Source organism: Centroberyx affinis, unplaced genomic scaffold, assembly GCF_046629955.1.
Source record: "Centroberyx affinis isolate AG114_WGS23_722 - 3 ecotype Tasmania unplaced genomic scaffold, CSIRO-AGI_Caff_v1 ptg000111l_1, whole genome shotgun sequence".
Lineage (NCBI taxonomy): Eukaryota > Metazoa > Chordata > Actinopteri > Beryciformes > Berycidae > Centroberyx > Centroberyx affinis.
The window spans coordinates 197,513-212,724 of record NW_027278813.1 but is presented as its reverse complement, the minus strand read 5'-3'; the positions used below and the strand labels follow the sequence as shown (position 1 = coordinate 212,724).

General features: G+C 42.1%; 2 protein-coding genes across 2 annotated transcripts; one reads left to right on the top strand and one right to left on the bottom strand.

The window, feature by feature from the left end:
• Window positions 1-253: 253 nt before the first annotated feature.
• LOC139649979 (protein C19orf12 homolog) lies at window positions 254-2,905 on the bottom strand. Its single transcript, XM_071526505.1, has 3 exons — window positions 2,781-2,905; window positions 2,193-2,353; window positions 254-1,963 (listed from the first exon to the last, which is right to left on the bottom strand). Exons 2-3 carry the CDS (start codon window positions 2,350-2,352, stop codon window positions 1,698-1,700), a joined length of 426 nt encoding a protein of 141 aa, XP_071382606.1. The 5' UTR covers window position 2,353; window positions 2,781-2,905; the 3' UTR covers window positions 254-1,697.
• Window positions 2,906-4,776: 1,871 nt separating this feature from the next.
• uri1 (URI1 prefoldin like chaperone) lies at window positions 4,777-11,997 on the top strand. Its single transcript, XM_071526435.1, has 11 exons — window positions 4,777-5,135; window positions 6,465-6,499; window positions 6,911-6,989; window positions 7,364-7,499; window positions 8,769-8,860; window positions 8,960-9,023; window positions 9,195-9,390; window positions 9,527-9,764; window positions 9,959-10,110; window positions 10,292-10,532; window positions 11,098-11,997. The coding sequence occupies exons 1-11, from the start codon at window positions 5,064-5,066 to the stop codon at window positions 11,284-11,286; spliced, it is 1,494 nt and encodes a 497-aa protein (XP_071382536.1). The 5' UTR covers window positions 4,777-5,063; the 3' UTR covers window positions 11,287-11,997.
• The last annotated feature ends 3,215 nt before the right edge of the window (window positions 11,998-15,212 follow it).

Here is a 15,212-nt window from a genome sequence, read left to right as displayed (position 1 = left end):
TTGTGCCACATTGTGGGTTGAATGTCTTCATACTCTAAATTACGCTAGATTATATAGATTAGCCTTGTTTTAACATTCAAAATGGTGGTGTAACTAAAATGCTGAGAATTTACAAATAATAATAACTTATGATAATAAATGTGTTTATTTACATAGCAAATTTCAAAAGAAAGTTACAAAGTGCTTCACAGAGACAAGGACGTAAAACAGATGTAATAAAAGACAAAAAAAATCTGACAAAAATACAGGACAGAAAAATAAAAGACAAAAACAGAACAAAGCAGTATAAAAGCAGGACAAAAAATACAGAAAGGAAGCACAATAAAAACCACAAAAGGTGACTGAAATAGGATCGTACCCTGGGGAACACCATAACTGAGATGTGCCGGGGCAGAGAAGGCACTGCAGTCACAGCAAAAACATTTCTATCAACAAGAGTCCGACTTAATTTTTTACACAATGATACAGAACAGTGGACAGTGATCAACAGCGTCAAAAGCAGCATTAAGGTTTAACAGAATTAGGACTGAACAGTCATCTCTGTCAGCAGCAACAAGGAGGTTGTTAGTCACTCTGAGTAGAGCGGTCTCAGTATTGAAACCTGATTGAATTTTTCATGAAAGACAGTAGCTGTAATGACATTTTTTCAATTCAGGCCCTAAGACAAGAAGGGCATTTTGGAAATAGGTCTATCATTATTAAGACCAAATGGATTGACATCTGGTTTCTTCAGGAGAGGCAGGACCATGGTGTGTTTAACAAAGTGGGGACCAGAACCAGAAGACGGGGAACTATTTATGATGCCTTAAAAAAAGGAGGGAGGAGGGAGGGGGGGCAGTATCAAGGGCCTCTTTGACATTTAGTGGGAATAATGTCCAACGGCAAGATGAGGATTTCATGAGTAATCTGTTAAGAGTGGCAAGGGAAAAAAGTCTAAAGCTGCAAAGTGAGGAAGGATATGATTCCCAGGAATGAGAGAAAGTGTGCTCTACATAACTATATGAAACAATCAGTCAAGTTGAAACATCCATTTTCTTTTTTTTATTGTTCAAACAATTTCAAACTTTGAGGTAAAGAGTTAGGATTGACTCAGTGATGGCAGTACCATCAGAGACTTTACATAGATGCTGGTAAATCCCTACTCTTATCAACTGATAAGCAGATGTTTGATCAGCAATTTACACCAACATGACCTTTACACTTGGCACTGACTCATACAGTATATAACTGTCAATATTGAAATATGATAGTAAACTGTACCCTTTGAGAACAATGCTACACTGTAGCTGCCTCACATACACCTCACCAGGCCTTAGTTCACAGTAGTAACTTCCAAAGGCAGACACATGATTATCAGTGTCATTAAGGACATAAATAATTCAGTTGATAATAATTACACTTCACTCAATAAATTAGCAATTTTAAGTTGTAAATGAATTCACAGCAATGTGTCAACCTCCTTTTTAACAGTATACCTGTTACCAAGACTGTGATGGTACCTGCGCTTTCACATTTAATCAAAAGTCTCTGCTCCATCATTCATGAATCCTCTTGTATACAAACACTGCAAAGTGTGTTACTCCATCATATAATGATTCCACCTTCATCAAAACACTTCATGTTGTTTACAAAGACACCACGGGGACCACCTGGGGACTCGGTCCTCTGAGCCAGGTATCCCAGTGTGACAAGAGAGACTAATCCACATAATGCACCTCTGCCTGGAGCTCCCTGGTGATATAGCCAACGAGGGCGCCTGTAAGCTGCTGCTTCAGGGCCGCGTTGCCCATCACCAGAGCGGTGAGCTGGGCCACGTCCATCCACTGGATCTCACCCAGGATGGCCATGACATCATCATAAAGCTTCTGCTGCTGCTGAGGGGCAAGCTCCATGATGATCTGAGGCAGTGGCTTGAACTGCCCACTGGTCAGCCAGCACCCCAGAAGACCCCCGACAGCACCACCTATGGAGAGGGGCGGGGTTAAGTAACAGTATTGACCTGTCCTATTGACATTAATGACATTTTACTGGTACATTTTACCAGAGATAAAATCTTACTAAAGCCTTTGCCTCAATAACAACTGTATAGACTACACTGTGTGTGCTTCAGTACAGTCACAAATCAATCAAGATGATTGTAGACTGTATTTTTCACAAGGTTGAGTAAAAAAAAGTTGTATTTTTCTACTCACCCACTGCGATACCGAGTGGACCTCCAACCAACCCTCCAGCAAAGGCCAGCCCCCCAGCAGCCGCTGCCCCCTTCCCCGAGCCCGTCACTGTGGTCTTTATTTGCTGATTGGCTGATAACTCACAACAGAGCTTCATGACATCAGCAATTCGATGAGACATTCTGTGAAATCACACAGAATTATAACTGTTACAGTTTATATAAGTTATTATAATGATTGATAACTGTAGGCTACTTGAGGATCTGACAATAATCATAGAATATGAAATCAGGAACACTTGTTGAACACTGTTGTGATATGTAGACAAATCAACAATTTAGTCACAGAAGAGACTGCCATACAATAGACTGCAACACATGACAGAAAACTAAACATCATTCTGCATATATTATGACAAACAGTAATAATTGATTTGCTAAAGCAGTTATCAAAAGTAAATACATTTAATAGTGTAATAGCTCTGATTGCATCAGCAGGTATCATCAACCATATATCTATGGCATCATTGTAATCACGTCTCTCTACAAAACAACAACGCTGTCTATTCGATAAAAGGTCTACTGCGCGTACCAGTCTTTATTAACATACCTTGGTGTGTTATGAAAGCCTCATGAATAGTTGCTGTTGACTCAAGATTCGTGGTGTTGTAATCTCTTTATTCATCCCAGGCGTCATTCATTTCTGATTTCTGAGCTTGGTCATGGTCGCAATGCTTGATGGGAGAGTGTGTGGGTCAAAAAACGTGCTGCCTTCAAGTGCTACTAAGAGAAGTTGTAAACACGACATGTAGCAGTGCTTTTGAATTTGAATAACATAAGTAGTAATAGTAGTTCGTGTTGTTTTATTTTAGAAATCAAAAGACACATAGTTACAGAAAATTCGCATAAGATATGTAATTAATTTTAAGTCATTAATCACTTTTACCATTAATCGTTGGGTCTTCCATGCTTTCCATCCATGGTTCTCAATCGTTTTGGCTCGTGATCCCTTAAAACGAAGGGATGCTACTCCCGACCCCCATCACAGGCTGCAGAGTGGTGAACAGTTTAAAGAATGATTTTCCCTTTTCAGGTTGTTTCATTTGATTATAAGAGGAGGCCTAGAGGCTGAAAGCTATTCAGCATTGCCATGGCTCCCAAAAAGCACAAATTAGAGAAAAATCTGAAAAATTACACATGATAATACATTTGTATAGTAGAAATGTGTTTTTTTTTCTATCACATAAATCATCTTGCAACTCCCGAGACGCGATAACTTTGAGAACCACATCCATATCCTTGGGTCGCTCAGCTAGTAATGGGGATATTTCCGACGACACCCAAAGGCAACACAGGTAGCCAATGAGCTGCAGCAGAAGAAGGGGGTTGGAACATGGAAGTATTATATTACCAGAAGTATTATGTTATTGTAACCTGCACTTTTATTATCACAAAATTACTGTTCTGTCTGACACTATTTGACTTGCACTGATATGTAGGATGTTATGCACACAGCTGAGTAGTCAAAACAAGAAGATGATGCATCTGTAACTGCGATGTTTTATGCAGCTATAAGCAGAACCACCGTGTCACGTGTGAAACAAACCCGCTGCTACTTTTCTACTAGCTCGATGTTCGGTATCTGATATACTGAACGACTGTGCTGTTCACTGTGGAAGCGTAGCAACAGTATTTATGTCGACTGTTTACATTTGTCCAATCTCAACATTTACCCAGAATACACCGGGGGACAGAGGAACAGCTGCGTCAAGCTAGCCATCGACAGCTAGAATAAGACGGAAAGTGAGATATTTTGCCTTCAAAATAAAAGCGTAAAATGTGTCACTAGTGCAGAAAAGGGGATATTGTGCCCCCCACTATCCCTTTGTGTAAGTGCGAGAGGGTGTCAAGGCTTCAAATTGTACAAAAGAAGAAACAAAGCCAGACTTAATGACATCACATGTTTCCTTGAATACAGCAACACAAACGGTCTCATGTGGAAAGCTCATGTATTTGACCATCTATTTTCATCAATCAGATAAAAACAGATATGGAAATCATATGCAAAATACGAGGAAGTATATTTTCCCCTTTGACTGAAGCTTAGACTATAAAATGTGGTATCTGAAGATACAATTACTGCATACACAAGTGCAATAAACTACTACTCTAGCTGTTTGCATTTACAGATAATTTACAGATATTTTTGTCTTGCCAACACTTGCCATGCTTGGTGTGTTTTTTGGATGCCTCCCCACTGTCCTCATTTATTGATGTACGTGGAAAGTTTTTAGGTTTGCAGACTCAATAACAGTCTCCACTTAAGTCCACATCAGAGCCCTTAAGCACTTGCAATCGCCGTATCATGTCATATCGGATTGACATTGAGCCAATCAGTGTTTGGGTGAACAGAACAACAAAGCACACATAAACAATTTTATTCTAAATGACTACAGATTCATCCTTGAATGCAGTCTTTAGTTTAGCGTTGGTATGTCGTAATACTCAAAGACGTCGCGAGACCTTCACCAATGAAGGTTTTATTTTGGAAAAACACGACCGGTAGTCGTGTTTGAATGTGGTGGGCTTGACTGTGATGTGAGGAGCATGGCGCAGGGACAGTGACGGGGAAGATTCAGCTAATCTGAAGGAATATTGCCACCGTGGATATTTTTTGAGATCATGCAGCAACCCTGAAATGAGCGTGTGAGATGCTATCACTTCCGAGAGAGCGGATAACTACCACTGCCCCATTGATGAATAACACCAGCACGGGTCTCAGCAATACCTGCTGCTGCATTCATAAACACTTCTTTAGGACTCACAACAACCCCTGAGCTTTGTTTTGGGGTCGCAAAACATCGCGTTTGCATTTTCAGACACGTGGGTGACAATGGCTGAGAAAAGCACAAGGAATAACGAGCATTTCGTGGGATTTGACAGGCTTCGAGAGGAACATGAAAAGGTAATTTAGTCAGTTTGAACCTGAATTGCGTGCTGGCTATTTTAACTACACCGTCGAGCCGACGCCACTCGCCACGCTTTCACGCACGCGGTGGACCTGCAAGGATGTTTGCAAGATGAATGAGTCTACTACAGTACTTTTTTTATTTTAAGTCAACGTTTGTGCACTAATTATACTAGCTGTAGGGCGCACTTGCACTGGTAAATCATTTGCAAGTTATGGCCATCCATTTTCGAGAAGCTTCCTTCCTTGTCGCCAGTCACATGTTCGCGTTCTTGTTTATGTCGGCTGCCTGGAGGAAATCTCACTTCGTCTCCTCAGTACCGGATGCCAACTCGTACTGCAAGTTTTATCTTGCTCCAAACTCACATACCTGTCGGGTGATAGTTCTGTAGACTTTGGAGGTGTATAAACTGGAATTGTACGAGTTATTTTACTGCATTGCTTAAGCAGCTAACGTTAGCTAGGTGACTTGGTTAGCTAGTCAGTTGCTTCCACCAACGGTTCAGAAACTTTTTCATGTCAACGCCCCCCTCACATACTGATGCATATTCGACCAGGGACCCCCAAATTATATCATATTGTCTCTGGGACTCCCCATCTTAAAAGTTTTTGTTGTTTTGATATGATTCAGTACCAAATGAACACTGTAGGTGTGGACACAGCAGTGGGGGGAGTGAAACCTCCTATCAGTATAGTATTTCTTCTGCCTTCTCTTGCTGTCTCATCCTCAAATGAGTTAATGCTGAAATTATAGTCCACCTCATTTTGCTGGAGGACCCGTGGAACCCCCTCAAGGATTGCTGGGAGGGCCCCGGGATCCCACTTTGGGAACCACTGGTTTAACAAAGGCATGTCACAGAGGAGGGGTGTTACTGCTTTTGTCCCTCAGCACTTGACATGCAATCTGACAGCTGTGTTTGTCTACACCCCCCACTTCCCCAATGTGCTTGGGTGTTTTGTCTTTCTGAGTGAGTGTGTGTGTGTATGGTAATCCTTTTAACTCAGCCAAAACAACAAATTTGTCAATTGTGTATTTGCATTACAGTTTATGAAGTACCAGTGAAGTGAGAGCACTAATCAGAGATTGTTTCTGAACTGGTATACCTCACAAGTACCTGGGCAGTCTTCATTTCTTCAAAGTCAATACTTGCCTATTTCCCCACAACTTGTAATCACAGTCCTCCACATGTGTTCCTTTTTTACTGTGTACTGTGGTTTATTTGATATTATATTTTTTATTTAGGCCATTAAATCCTCAACACAAGACTGTAGGATTCAGAGATCGTGAATGTGATTCATTTTTTAAATTATTTGTCCTAAAAACAGGTGGTGAAAGACTGTGAAGGTCGGATTCAGCACTGGTGAGTCTTGTTAACAAAGCCTCGTCAACTGTAGTTGTGGTTGTGTCTTTATCCTTTAGTATTTGCTTGTATTTGAGTAATTTTTTGTCGATTGCTCTACTGTCATGGTTTCCTCCAAAGTTTTATATTGTCTGTGTTCTGAATGGAGATGCAAGAAAATACAAATGAATAACAGCAACATCTTGTGGCCATTTGGGCTACATCAGCTCTCCCCTGGCAGAGAAATGGCAACCAACCAATAACCCTAGCTATGGTTTGCTTTCAGTTTTGTTTCACATTCCCAAATTAATGAAACCAAATGCTCACTAGGTTGGATAAAATGGCCCCAGAAGAGAGCTGTGGCATCAAGTGAAAAAAAATATTTTTGGACAGTTGCTGACCTAACAAAAATGCAAATCCATGATTTTGCAGGAAGAAAGTATCAGGTGACTATGAAGCCCTGAATGACCGCCTCAAAACTCTCCCAGATCAACTTTCTTATGATATCACAGTAAGTGCCACGCATATCTAGGTATGGTGCCGCCCTTCTATGAAATACACAGGAGAGAAGAGTCTCCATGGCCACTCACACACACACACACACACACTGTAGCACAACATGGTTTGTTTTGATAGGTGTGAATGCATGTTGGACTAGACAGAATTCCCCATAGCAAGGGGCAAATTTAGCCAAGTATAATGAGCTGGGCGGATATTCTCAGCGTTGCAGAAGTGGTCCGAAACATGCAAGAGGTTCACTACTGTCAGTGAAATCTTTCTGTTCCTCTTCTCCCTCTCCACTTTGATGTCAACGTTCTGCCACCTGCTTCATTTCAGTCTTTTCTCTGTCATTCCTTTGATTTACTATCCACTGTGCTGTAACAGGTGCCATTTGGCCCTTTGGCCTTCATGCCTGGGAAGCTGGTGCACACCAACGAGGTCACCGTGTTGCTCGGCGACAACTGGTTTGCCAAGTGCTCTGCCAAGCAGGCTCAGAAGATAGTCGATCACAGGATGAAATGTGAGTTTGTGTTGGAAACCATTTTTGCTTCATTGTAGCTTAACTGATGTAAAGTCGCCATACGTGTCTTCCATCTGTCTCTAAATGGGCAACATTGGATGTTGATGTTGTCGCTCAGCACTGCTCTCTCTCATCCAGCAGAGGGCGCTGCTACCTCAGGTCTAGATTGTTTTTTCAAGCACCTGAAAAGAATCACTGATGTGAAAAACGGCTTGGAGGCTTGCCATCTTTCACCATAGAATACTGACAGAAACATTTTTTGGGGGGGTTTTGATGTCCATGCTGTGCACAGATAAGATGATACTTTTCAGACTTTTTGTCTTTTAGGCCTTGTCGAGGGATGTGTTACTTTAATGCTGCTTCTGATAAGTAAACTGAAGAACGAGGGTACTTTATTTCACAAGGGCTCAACTGGGTAGGAAGGCTCAGTTGCTCTACTTACTACTGTAGATGTGTTCATATGTTAAAGTTCACCGTTGTCTCTGATTCTGTGGTAAAGCCTGTGACAGCTTTCCCTACCTGTTCCTCTCTTATGGTCAGATTTAAGTCTCATCCCGTCTATACAGCATTTTTGTTTGGCTAAGTGCAAGAAATCTTTCAGTAAAAAGAGGTGTTTCACTGTTTCTGCAAACACAGGCAGTGTCTGGCCATATTTCCCCCGTGTTTTCCACGCTGCTCATTCTGGGCCTGAAAATCTCATATCAAGTCAAATGGGCCTAAGTAACGATCTCTGATGTGAACATTATTAGAGTGTTTAGTGAAGCAGAAACGTGCTGCCACAGCCCGTCCCTCCCTCCCCCTCCCCCTTCTCTCCTCTGACCCTGCCCACCCCGCTATTACAGAGCTAAGTGCTGTAATACAAACATAGCTGGCTGAAATGTGTCAGACAGCGGCTGAGTTGTCAGGCCTTCCGTGTTTGACCTTTCCTCACTTCCAGTTGACGCACTGACTGGAGGGGCTCACGATCGCCATGGAAACAAGGGCCCTCTGCTGCTATTAGTAAAAGGGCTTAATTGTTGTGAAGATTTAATGATCCGGAGTAGTATTCAGGGCAGAAGATATTACGAACTGTTTGTGTCATCATTTTTCATTTTTTTCCCCCAACATGCTCAGGATTTTAACTCTTGAGCGGCTGCTTGTCTTACTTTTTGATGCATATTTTTTTTTTAAATATTTCATTCACATCTCTCTTTTTCTAACTTACAGCCAGTCTGTCCCCTTGCTCCCCTGAATGCAATTTTCTGATCATTATGCACCTGTTTTCTACAGATGTGAAGAGTGAACTTGATGATCTGCTCAAGACAATGAAGAACTTTGAAGCCAGAGTTGGGTTGACGAAGGATCTAGAAACCACACCAGGCGTATGTTGCATTACTTTGAATGTCTTCTCTGAAATAAGATATTGCATTTGATGTGGGGACTATACACCAACTCACGTTTTGACTGTGCTTCCTCTTCAGAGTAAAGGAGACTACATTGACATAAAAGAAGAGGTTGGAAACAATGAGGCTGTTGTCACCAAAGGTATTTTTAGTCTTTCTACTGACCTCATTTGACTTGTACATGCTGTAGATTATGCAGTCAAAAAGGCAACAAATAACTTTAACCCGTTACTGCTCATATTGGCCATAACTAGAGCATCATTTAGCCTAAACAGGCTTATGAATTTGTTTCTCATCTTGTCTGCTTTAACAGGAAAGCACAGAATAGCTCACAAACCCAAATCTAAGCCCAAGCTGGATGCCGTGTTGGACCTAGAAGATGAGGAAGGGGAGAATGAAGGAGAGGATGGCGATGGAGGGAGCAGAAAAGGCATACTGACAGAGGAGGAGCTGTGGGCCAGGTTGGATGAGCTCGAGAAACAGGAGGAGCAACAAGATGAGCAGGACAGGTACATAAACACACACGCACACGGGGTGTTTCTGTCACTTATTCACCCAGTGAAACAGTTTAATAGCGGCCTAAAACATTGCAGGTCCTTCTGCTCTACTGAAAACTTGAAGTTGTCTCTTTGTCATGTTTCTCAGAATGTCTGACAACGCAGACACGAACGGTGAGGACACAACATCCTCTTCCTCCGAGGAGGAGAAGGAGGGAGATGCTGCTCATCCGGTGAACGGACTGAGTTCGAAGCCCAGCTGGAGCTCCGTGCCTCACAGTAAAGCGCCACCTAACGGAGATAGGATAGAGGAGGAAGATGATGAGGAAGAGGAAGGCAACTGTTTGCCCACCATCTATTTCTCTCATACAGTCGAACCCAAGAAGGTGAGCACGATCAATCTCTTGGAATGTTCTGCAGAGTTGTTTTTGGCCATGAAAGTCAAGAAAAGAATGCTTGGCCTTTCTCTCCTTCACTATTAGTTTTGCAGCCTGTTTCTGTTGTTGCTGTCGTGGCTTTCTCTCATTTCTTTCCTCCTTCCCTTGTCTCATCCATCACCCATCTCTGTCTTTCTCTTCAGGTGAGGATAAACACAGGAAAAAACACCACACTGAAGTTCAGTGAAAGGAAAGAGCAGAAGGAACATTCAAAGAGGAAAAAGAAAAATGGCCACAATAACGGTCACTCTCATCACGAACTTCACAAAATCACAACACCAGCAGACATCTACAGGTAAAACCACAAACCCACTCTAAATTTGGTTTACAGGTTATGTAGAATAAATGGCAAAATAGTAGGTCACATATTTAATATTGATCCAAAGCGGCACATCTGTTGTTCAGGTATGAGGTGTGTTAGTTGCCAGGTTCCTGTCTTCTGATTGGTCACGCCGGTCGGTCGCTGTTTCTGTCAGGTTGTTTGTGGACGTGAAGAACGGGGAGCCCGTCCCCAGGAAGTCCATCCTGAAGTCGCGAAGCCGAGAGAACAGCGTGTGCAGCGACACCAGCGAGAGCAGCGCGGCGGACTTCGACGAGCGGCGGGTGATCGGACGCAGCTTCAGCCACGACGAGGCCACGCACAGCGACACCAGCGACGGCATCACAGAGGAGGACAGTCCCACAGCGGTCCCCCTGCACCCCGCCAGCCGGTTCGAGGTACACACACACACACATGCGATTGTCTTTTTAGTGTTAGTTTTACTTCTCGCTTTCTCACGGTCTCAAGTTCAGTCAAGTCAGGCTTATTTGTACAGCCCTAAATCACACTTAGAGGCTTAAAACACCCACATTATGAAAGAATACATGAAAACGAAACCCCCCAACCTTAGAACCCTCAATGAGGCAGAACGCCCACGGAAACCTCATTAGGGAAAAAAAAAATGAAACCTGGACAGGCATCACAGAGAGTGCCTGTAAACAAAATTCACAGAATAAACGCAGTAAGAACGTTTGTGTGAACGTCCGGGTCTGGTGTGGGGCATCAACGCCGACTCGGTCGCCATCGTTGTTGTCGTCAAGATCGCCATAGCAACGACACCTGTTGCAGGGATGTCAGTGCGGACAGCAACTACCGCCGGAGACCAGGAGGAAGTTTTTCTTGCTGTTTCACTAATGACGCTACATTTTTCAGTTCAGGTCTGATTTACGTCAAAGCGATCAGTCACGGCAAGCCAAGTTAACATCACCTTTCCTTTCTTGTTTTTTTTTTTTCTTTCTCCAGGCATTTTCAGGCACGGTGGTGGAGAAGGACCCGATGCCTTCAGCTGTTCCCCACCTGACCATTGCTCCACCAGCTCTGCCAACGATACTGGAGAGGAAACAGGAGGAGGTGGCCCCGGACGTGGCCCCGCCCCAGCAGCCCCCCAAAAGGGTGTCAAAGTTCAAAGCCGCCAGGTTGCAGCAGAAATGACCATTATGAGCAAATCTCAATTTTTTTTAACGCCTTTTTTTTCTATGACTGAGCTGGACAAACCATAAACTGTCTCTCTTCTCTCTCTTCTTTCTTTCGTTCCTCTTTATTTCACTGGCAAACCCACGGCTTTAACCACACAGGGTTTCTATAGATGCATATAACTGTTCTGTGAAAAACATTAGCAATGTTTAGAAAGTCAGCTCGTTATGTTCTGGCTTAACATTACCACGCCTTGTGTGCAACACTGCTCTCTTAGCAAGCTCCAAGCCTCCATAGCACATCAGTTAAGAAATATGTTGAATGAATATGTTGTTTACTTTACTTATCTACTCCTGCAATATAATGGCACTAAACACTAGTCCACCTTGCCGTGCTGCTTGTTTTGTGGTGGTAGTTACTGTTCAGGTGTCTTACATGTATTGTGACAATTCCAGTGTTTACCTGTCAACTGCTTTTCTGTTGACCCATGACAACGCCTGCTATGGTAAGACAATAGGCTTTGCCGCTTTTGACTGAATTGCCTTTTTTGTTTCTTTATCTAGTTTGGATTACTATACAGGATCAGGTGCTAACTGGCTGTCATTTTACCTTCTCTCCACCTGCTTATTGAATGTATGTCCCCCTCTGTGACCAGCTTTATGTTTAAAAAAACTAAGAGAAAAGAATATTGTTGCAAATTGGAAGGAAAATAAATGATTTTGGCTAGAAGTCTTCTTTCTTTCTCCCTTTCTTCAAGGAAAATATTAAGTTGCCATCAATCAATACTGTATATGTATATATTTTATTTTTAAAAAATATGTTCCTCTGCTTGATAAATGGCACCCCCCACCCCATATCTCATAATGTTTCATTGCCTAAAGACTAAGCCACATAATTAGAAATATGCTGTTGAATTTAAAACATACATGGTCATTAATGGGGAACATTTTTTTTTTTTTTTTTTTGCAATTTCTCAAAAGATTTTTTTTTGCCATTGACAGTTTTGGAAAGATCATGTGGAAGAAAATGGGGTCACCTCAGGGAATGTAAGGTTTCATGATGTATGGTCACCTCACTGTAATCCTTGTGTCATAACTTACCAATGCAGAGGTGTTGTTGTCAGAGTGGCTCCTGGACGTCTCCGAGATGTCTATGGAAGCTCTAACATAAGACATAACGTGTTTCTTCTACTCTACTTTGGTGACCTGTTCTAATGTCAGTGCATTCTGTAGCCTACATCCTTGGGAGATACATAAAGGACTGGTTCAATCTCTTTCTCTTTGAAGAAGTGTACCTAGCCTCCTGCTGTGTGCATCTCTTCCTCTCATGAGACTCCTTTTAATAAATATATATTCAAGTAAGACGAACCTCTGACTACAGAACATTTCTTCAACAAATTGGCGTTATCAGCAGGATCCCAATACAGAAAACACGGGTAAGTACGAATTTGTATTCGTCTTGTCCGGGTAATGCTTGTTGGGGGTGCCCCTCTGTGTGGGCTGGTATCTAGGAAACTCAACAAGGAGCTAGGGGGGTGAGTTTCATCTAGGGAACTTAACAGAACTAGATGGAAAAGCTAAACCTAAGAACTCAGTGGGCTAGAATGCAGCAGCTTTATCTTATTTGATATCGGTCCAGATCAGTTCCAATCAGTTTTGTTCTCCTTCCATAGTGAAGTTGAAAAGACCATCACAACTGTCTGTATTGCTTTGTTTTGGACATGATTTTGATTTTGGGCAGTGAAACTCATACACCACTGTACTTCATCTCTCCAAAGCAGCTTTAATTAAAGCTGCAGCTTGTGAGTTGAAAGGCTATCACTCCCCTTTTTGTTAAATGGTGGGAGTGCAGGCCTCTGATAAGGAGCTTTTAAACTGGTCCTGAGGTGACTCTCTCCCCATTCCCTCTCCCCTCATCAGGATTATTTCTCCAATATGAAAATCCAGGTAGCATGAGACAGATTAGCCAATGCTTAACATGGTAGCGTTGCGTTGGTGAGACACAGATCAATGGACTTAAGTGGGTTAAGCTGTGAAGGTATATGCTGGAACATAGGCAAAACTTACATTTCAAAGAAATCTAGAATACAAACTGTGTAATGGGCTGGAACACAAATGAGATCTACATTTCAGGGATTAAGAGGGATTTTAAGAGTTGTGTGATGAAGGATTCAAGCAGGTATTGTTGTCCAGACAGGTGCTTGGACCTGGGAGAGAGAGGGAGAGAGAGAGAGAGAGAGGGAGAGAGAGAGTTGGTCTTAGCTCCAAATGTCAGACTAATGGATTAAACAGCACCCTGTATACCTGCTTAACTGCTATGTTAACCTATGATATTACAGATTCAGCTACATACATACATCAAAGTGTTGTGCCCATGCATCATATGCACTCCTGGCCTATATGGGGAAAATGTATTGCACTGGCTGTTCTTCCTCACTTATTTCCCTAATAAACTTTAGTAGGAAATCAGTGGGGAGAAACAAGTGCTCAAGTGATCCATGGCCGTCTCCGAGCTCTGCAGCATCACAACACTTTGATACCCGAGACCGTTGTTTACTCCAAGTCACTTAGCCAACCGAGTGCTTCGTATTCCATCAAAGTAATTCAGAGTTAGATGTAGTCTGCTGCTGAATTTTCATAGAGATTGCATTGTGATTCAGAGCGGCTGTCAGGACCACATGAAAAGAAGACATCCAGAGTCTGGGGAAGTTTATAGGAGCAGACTTCTCTCAGTTATATATTAAGAATTGTTGACATTTTTAAGTTATATATTGGACTTTTTTTTTCTTTACAAAAAAACCCCAAATTTATTGAATATAACCCTAATCTGTCCAAAGACTTTTGGCCTTCTGAATGTATAAAAAATGTGTTAAAGTGATATGTGAAACATAGAATGAAGGCCTATCTGATTAAACTTTCACCTCAAAATCAGGGAGTCATTTCACATCCAACACAAGAGCACAGAGTAAAGCATAAAAATGTGAGTAACTGTCCAAATGTTTTCAGTGTAAACCAATGCAGCCTACACCACACCACCAAACCCCAGGACCCGTCAGAGAGTGCAGGCTGTATATCGTTTGCTTTATTTTGACCATGCCTTGTAGATGTTTAGACTTCTGATTATGTCTTAGAATTTGTGAGTGGATGTGCTCGGAGCGCATGCTGGACTTATTTGGAGTTAGATAGCTCTCCCTCATTTTCAGGGAGGATAATCCACAGTGAAGGTCAGTAGGATGACAGAAGTGTGATAGATGTTACAAGCATCCAATTAAGCTTTCTTAAAAGAAGCCTCTGAGCCACTTAACCGACTCCTGAAAATGCTGAATCACAGAGGTAGCCATCCTCACTTCCCTTATGTGCCCTAAAACAGTTGCAGAGATTGCAACTGCTGCATTATTCAATACACGGGGTCAGCGTGGGTAAAATCCTCATTAGGAATACTTTGAGAAAGATCTCCACGGCCACCATGCCACCTCAGTTTGTTAACATTTTCCATGGGGGTTAAGGAGAAAGCTTTACATAGAGAATATGTTTTCTCTGCAAGTCCCAAACAATGAACCATCCATACAAATGAGAAATATTAAAGCATACATGAATCCAGTGGCCAATACTATTAATATTATTATTATTATTGTTATTATGGTATTCTATAAAATTGCGAAAGTACGTAGGCTAAGTAAGACTCGTCACAAAATAAATAAATAAATAACATTTTTTGCTAAAGATTCATATGAAGAGAGAGTAGGTTTTTCAGACCCATTATACTATTAACAGAAGTTTTCAAATAATATAGAATTGCTACTTTGCAGGTAATCACCTTACCAAATTTGACATACTGTGCATAAGAAGGAGTGATGGGATCTACATCTTGGAGACGCCAATGCGCATTTTACGCACGGTGCCAGTCAATTACACTTATACACCACCAGTGGCCAGATGAGGGAG

Coding starts and splice junctions, on each gene's coding strand:
- LOC139649979 (XM_071526505.1), bottom strand. CDS start 2,352: ATGTCTCATCGAATTGCTGATGTCATGAAGCTCTGTTGTGAGTTATCA. Junction 1,964..2,192: donor TCCACTCGGTATCGCAGTGG/GTGAGTAGAAAA, acceptor CCCTCTCCATAG/GTGGTGCTGTCGGGGGTCTT.
- uri1 (XM_071526435.1), top strand. CDS start 5,064: ATGGCTGAGAAAAGCACAAGGAATAACGAGCATTTCGTGGGATTTGAC. Junction 5,136..6,464: donor TTCGAGAGGAACATGAAAAG/GTAATTTAGTCA, acceptor TCCTAAAAACAG/GTGGTGAAAGACTGTGAAGG. Junction 9,391..9,526: donor CAACAAGATGAGCAGGACAG/GTACATAAACAC, acceptor CATGTTTCTCAG/AATGTCTGACAACGCAGACA.